The following is a 6,662-nucleotide window of genomic DNA, read 5'->3' as shown; positions in this document are numbered from 1 at the left end:
AAAAGCAGAATGTAATATCTTACAATATGTTTAAGTAAGCTCATACCCTTCTTCCCTGTGACAGACTCGGGTGACGTGTCCTCCATCAAAGACGTGGACATACTGGAGCTGCTCCGTGTGGGCTCCTCCTGTCAACCACAAAATTACACTGATTTAGTTGTGTGATACTGCTTTAAATGACTTGGAATATTGCATGGCAAAAATAAATCCAATTATTATAAATCCAATGACTTTCTTCTTTTGGAGACACGGATAGTGAAGTTGAGAGATACTGCATCAACATAGTTTAAGCTGCCAACTTGGAACTGGATTAAGGGGGTGATAGTCTATATCCACACCGTTCCACATCGGTGATTGCTCCGTTGCCGCCAGAAATTCCGCCGGATTTCACCCTTTTCGGCCGGATGTACGGTACCTTTCGCTTCCTTTGTGTTGGAATTTTAAACTGCAGTCAATTTATGAGGACTATGGTTAACTGCTCCTCAGATCTCTGCAGGGTAAACCCAGACAGTTAGCTATACTATCTACTATTATCTGAGTTTTCTGTTGTATGACTAAAACAACTTTTGAACGTACAGATGTTCCACCAAAACAAGTTCATTCCCGAGGCTATTTTGCAGGGGCACAGCGGCTCTGCCCGGTGCTTAGCGCCGCCCATGACGATTGTAAATGGCTTGAAGAAATGCCAATAAACTAGATAATGTTTTTCTTCCATCCCGGAATGCTGTGTGGACTAGCCAGGCCCTGCTCCGCAGCGCTGTGGAGGAAGGTCGGGCAAAGCGAGACTAGGGGAGATTATCATTTTATGAGCACGGACAATACGAGTCAGACATCTTACATCAGATTCGGAGCTGTCCAACTCAGCCAGCGGGGGCGCTTTGAGCAGCCTCTTCCTCTGGCTAAGGGGCGCTCCACCTTGATTGGCTCCCAGGGTGCCAATGGCCAGAGACTGGGTGCTCACGGCCAATTTCCTGGGCGCATCAGGAGTGTCTGCGGGTGAAAGATAAGATTTAACTTATATTACAAGTGAACAATAAATTCTAGTGAATCATCTTATCTTAACAGCTGGCCATCACGCCTCCTTTGTAAACTATGGGTGTCTTTGTACTGTTACTTCATGATACCACAGAGTCAGTATACACAGGCCACATGGTGACCAAGATAAGCCCCAACCATATGCTTATTATATTACAGATTTCTCTTCAATCATTTTATCTAAATGAAGGAAACTAGACAAAAAAATCTTTATGTATTTTGGTACAAAAAGCCAAAAGACGACACCACTGATACTGGCTTCATACACATGAGACATTGCTTCTTTACCTGAACTGCGGAACAAGTCCTGCGGAGTGCTGATGCTTTTCCCTGCACCTGTGAAGGAATTAAAGGGGAATATAACCGTAAGTAGGAGTACACACACACACATTTATATTTTAATTCCTGACTCCAGACTAGTACCACAGGGAGGACTTGACAGCAATAAGCATCTGTCAGACCAGGGGTTTACTGAGGGGATGCTGTGTAGTTGTGGGCTATGCTCACACAAATATGTTGTGCATAGCTGGAAAGCACAGAGGGAGTGGTAATTGATGGGGAAGTGCCAGGGGAAGCAGAGAATAACAATGAGTGCAGCCACAGTGCAAAAGGTTCTTCCTATCTGGATTGTGGTCATCCTGTGAAAGTAGTGTGTAGTGCTACATTAAGACGGTAATCTGCCATTCAAACAATCATCTGGGAGGTAGACTGCTGACACCAGTGTTATGCAATTTGTCATGTTCCTCAGTGAGAGCGGATTAGGGTGACGAGCAGGGCAGACTGGCTGCAGGGGCAGAGTGATGATCTGTAATCTCACCATACTGGCTCTGGCTCAATGGCTATGGCCTCATCACCTAACTCACAGATGGTCCCTGTCAGTAACTACTATATCCTGGGAACGCTGTCAAGCTTATATCATTCATAATGACATGCCTAAAATTGAGGATTCCTGCTCTGAAGCTTTAGGTTTTATTCTGCCTCCCAGCAAAGACAAAGGTGACCATTTCACACTGATCTGTCTGATCTTAGATTGCACACACTCACACACTCACACACTCACACTCACACACTCACACACACACACTCACACACTCACACACTCAGGGAGAAGCAGGAGCTAACCCTAAAAATAGCCTGGAATGAAACACAAGGTACGACAATAGGAACACAATAGGTGACGTGAAACTTTACCTGATGAGTCAAAGCTGTAAGACATGCTAAGAGGTCGCATGACTGACAGATATGCCCATGTTTAAAAAAAAAAAAAAAAAAAAAAAAAAAAAAAAAAAAAAGGAAATGGGAGCAAATAGGAGAAAGAGAAATCCATGAGTTAAAATGCACAGTGAAGTCAATGAATCATCCAAGTTTATAAGACATATTCGCAAATATAGACAGTTTCTGAAAATCTAACATTATGAAGACCATATTATGTTTAGGATATATAGCCTCCCATACGTTTGATCATGCAACCACTGCTCCATATTACCCCCTTAATCCCCTTACAAAAGGTATCTTGTTTTACCACATAGAAGCACTGTACAGTACACACAGACAACATATTTGCTGTTTTTATCTGATTAAAGCCTTAAATGGTTTGAAACATTACATCCAACTGGCTTATGATGACTGCATACCACAAGGATTATTTACCTCAACGCATTGCTTTTATAAAAGTAACCAAAAAGAGCAGCATGACATACCGGAATCATATTATTAAGTTCAAACCAAAGAATTTATCAGTCCAAGAGTACATTTGCCAGTAGCTACAACTCTTACTTTTGCAGTGCAGATCTAGCAAACAACTCGAGACTCGCTGCTGCAGTAAACGGGATCCTTGTTTAAACACTAAGACACTTCTGATTAAATGAAGTAGGAAGAGGTCTGTTAGAGTAATCATGATGGATGTGGTTGAGACACGGTTAATCGTTTTTGTCCTGAGTGAAGGGGTTAGGCTCGTAAAGCAGAAAGTTAACAGACATACGCTCACTGATTAGAAACAATCACAGGGCTTCTTGAGATAAAACAAAAAGGTTTAGTAGATAGTTTGAACATTTGCGCAGGTATGTCAATGTGTGCAACTGTTAGTGGCTCACCTAGGCGGCTTCTGCGGATCATGTCCGGTGAGACTGGCCTGAGCTTCCTTTCAGCTTTGATGCCCTCCAGCAGTCGCTCGTGCAGGCTCCGGGGACGTGGTGGGTGGGGTTTCAGTTTACGGGCTGCAACCTGTCATGAGTACACCAAGTGAGTACTTGACTGCCATCACCGTGGACACACACACACACACACACACACACACACACACACACACACACACACACACACACACACACACACACACACACACACACACACACACACACACACACACACACACACACACACACACACACACACACACACACACACACACACACACACACACACACACACACACACACACACACACACACACACACACACACACACACACACACACACACACTTTGTAATTGCATTAGGCCTTTAACACTTCTATTAGTCAAAGTTTATCACTTAAACAACACCACCATGTGATGATGGATATGCATGTGACATTATGTTTCCCATCGTTCACACCGAATCATTTGGCTTCTACTGTGAATGCCAGTGTGCTGGTATAACAAATGACAACAATCTGGTTGAAACAGATGATGATTACCACGAGTCACTCTCTAAATGTTACCAAACTGAATACTGAAAATACATCAGATACAGTGGGGGAAATAAGTATTTGACCCCTTGCTGATTTTGCAGGTTTGCCCACTTACAAAGAATGCAAAAATCTACAATTTTAATCATATGTACATTCTAACAGTGAAAGACAGAATCCCAAAGAAAATTCCAGAAAATCACATCATATGAATTTATTAAAATTGATAACCATCTGATGAGGAAAAACAAGTATTTGACCCCCTGGACAAACAGCATGTTAATATTTTGTAGAAAAGCCATTATTGGCCAGCACAGATGTCAAACGGTTTTTATAGTTGGTGACAAGGTTTGTGCACATTTCGGCAGGGATGTTGGCCCCTCCTCCCTGCAGACAGCCTCCAAATCATTCAGGTTCGAGGTTGTCGCCTGGCAACTCGAATTTTAAGCTCCCTCCAAAGATTTTCAATCGGATTCAGGTCTGGAGACTGGCTAGGCCACTCCAGAACCTTGATGTGCTTCTTCTTCAGCCACTCTTTTGTTGCTTTGGCGGTGTGCTTAGGGTCGTTGTCGTGCTGAAACACCCATCCTCGACCCATCTTCAGCTCTCTCACTGAGGGAAGGAGATGTCGGTCCAGAATTCCACGATACATGGCCCCGTCCATCCTCCCCTCAATACGATGGAGTTGTCCCGTCCCCTTGGCTGAAAAGCACCCCCAAAGCATGATGTTGCCACCACCATGCTTGACGGTGGGGATGGTGTTCTTTGGGTTGTACTCGGTGTTCTTTGCCCTCCAAACACGACGAGTTGAGGACAAAAAGTTCTATTTTGGTCTCATCTGACCACATCACCTTCTTCCAGGCCTCTTCTGAGTCGTCCAGGTGGTGAATGGCGAACTTCATGCGGCCCTGTACATGTTTCTTCTTGAGCAGGGGGACCTTGTGTGCGCTGCAGGATTTCAATCCATGATGGCGTAGTGTGTTACCAACCGTTTCTTTTGTAACTGTGGTCCCAGCTGCCTTCAGTTGATTCATCAGTTCCCCCTTGTGGTTTTGGGATGATTCCTCACCGTTCGCATGATCAGGGACACCCCACGAGGCAAGATCTTGTGTGGAGGCCCAGACCGAGGGAGGTTGGCGGTGGTGTGGTGCTTCTTCCATTTCCTGATAACTGCACCGACAGTTGATCTTTTCTCTCCAAGTTGCTTTCCGATTCTCTTGTAGCCCATCCCAGCCTTGTGCAGATCAACAATCTTGTCCCTGATGTCCGTAGAAAGCTCTTTGGTCTTGCCCATGGTGGTGATGTTGGATGCTGGTTGTTTGGGTGTTGACAGGTGTCTTTTATACAGGTAACGAGGTGAGGCAGGTGTATTTGATGTAGATAATTGGTTCGGATTGGGGCTGTGTCTTAAAAGAAAGACTAACTGGCTTGTAGGAGCCAGAATACTTGCTGTTTGTCCAGGGTGTCAAATACTTGTTTTTCCTCATCAGATGGTTATCAATTTTAATAAATTCATATGATGTGATTTTCTGGAATTTTCTTTGGGATTCTGTCTTTCACTGTTAGAATGTACATATGATTACAATTGTAGATTTTTGCATTCTTTGTAAGTGGGCAAACCTGCAAAATCAGCAAGGGGTCAAATACTTATTTCCCCCACTGTATCCGTATTATATACTGAATACCGTATAGACTAAAACTGTAAGGGCACTTTGAACTAAGTTTGGGGAACATATCTTCTGACATACTGGCACGGTGTTGTGTACTACTCACAGGGTTGAGAGGTGGTCGCGACCTGATGAATTCAAGAATGATCTCATGTGCACTCTTCTTTAACTTTGGCGGGATGTCTCCATTCACCTGGAATGACATTGTTAAATTTGATGAGGATTTAATTAATACCTGCACTGTAGAAGTTGTCTAAATCTGCAGAGAGAAATTACCATTGCCACGTAAGAACATTAACAAATGTAACCATTATTAACACGGAAAAACACGTAAGCAAAAAATCTAATCATGTCATGGTTGGGTTTAGGTCTAGAGTTTTTCCAAACAAAGAAAAAAGCTTAATGAAATAGAAATAAATGCTTATCTTGACTTTTCCCATACCATGACTTTTCGCAGCTTGTAACGTTTGGAGCGGATGTCGTCCATCAGCATTTCGTACGGTGTCAGCTGGTATTCTATGGGTAATGGGTTATACTGACGCTCCTGAACCTTCTTTAATTTAACACCATCTCGTAGATCTCGCATCACCTGCACCCAGAACCGTGCCTGGTGGGGACAAAAAAAATAAAACATGCAATATGATTAAAATACTGCAGAACATATGTTTTGTAATTACAAACACCTGATCACATAGTTAAATCTATTGGTGCTTGGTGTAGGAAAGGAAAAAAAAAAAAAAAAAAAAAAAAAAGATCTTACCCAATCTGCATTTTGCAGCTCATCAAGGTCTTTAACAGGGTCCCCTCGAGTACTGCCTTCCATTTTTCGAAGGTTCTGGCCAAGAAAGCAGACAAGAAAAACATAATAAAAAAAAAAAAAAGTTTCAAAGTCATGATATTCAAAAGTTGTACCACTGCATTCACAGTACTGGCTGAAATTAAGTTGAGGTAACTGGCAAACTGCCACATTGAATGTTTCACATGAGCGTGTCGATATCAGTCTAATTTTTTTAATCGACATCGGACCAGAGGGGAAAAAAAGAAGCCAATAGTCAACTAATGGCTGCTATTAATGTCCGCCTGCTGAATCATCACTACACAAGCTAGTTATTGAAAGTTCTCGGTGACCAGTTCAAATGTCAAACTGGGTAAGGTTAAGGATTGCTCTCCTTGTTGTCAGCTGCCTGTAGATATTGTGAACAGTTACTCTGCTGTCACACTATTCTTTCAGTTGAGTTGTTTTTCACTGACTATCATGACAGGGGACAGTTTGCTTTTCTAGTAGCTACACC

At 42.9% G+C, this 6,662-nt stretch overlaps 1 protein-coding gene across 3 annotated transcripts in view; it reads right to left on the bottom strand.

Annotated features, from left to right (window-relative positions):
- The window catches only part of spire1a (spire-type actin nucleation factor 1a), a 33,445-nt gene that overhangs the window by 6,491 nt on the left and 20,292 nt on the right, over positions 1-6,662 (bottom strand). For all 3 annotated transcript variants that reach the window (XM_028597544.1, XM_028597545.1, XM_028597546.1), the window contains exons 5-11: positions 6,131-6,205; positions 5,813-5,977; positions 5,477-5,563; positions 3,129-3,258; positions 1,324-1,371; positions 839-990; positions 47-128 (exon numbers count right to left, since the gene is read on the bottom strand). In XM_028597544.1, coding sequence (XP_028453345.1) covers positions 47-128; positions 839-990; positions 1,324-1,371; positions 3,129-3,258; positions 5,477-5,563; positions 5,813-5,977; positions 6,131-6,205 — 739 coding nt within the window. The remainder of the gene's footprint in view (positions 1-46; positions 129-838; positions 991-1,323; positions 1,372-3,128; positions 3,259-5,476; positions 5,564-5,812; positions 5,978-6,130; positions 6,206-6,662) is intronic.

This window comes from Perca flavescens, chromosome 14 (assembly GCF_004354835.1).
Source record: "Perca flavescens isolate YP-PL-M2 chromosome 14, PFLA_1.0, whole genome shotgun sequence".
Taxonomy (NCBI): Eukaryota; Metazoa; Chordata; class Actinopteri; order Perciformes; family Percidae; genus Perca; species Perca flavescens.
This window is presented reverse-complemented; position numbering and strand designations above follow the sequence as displayed.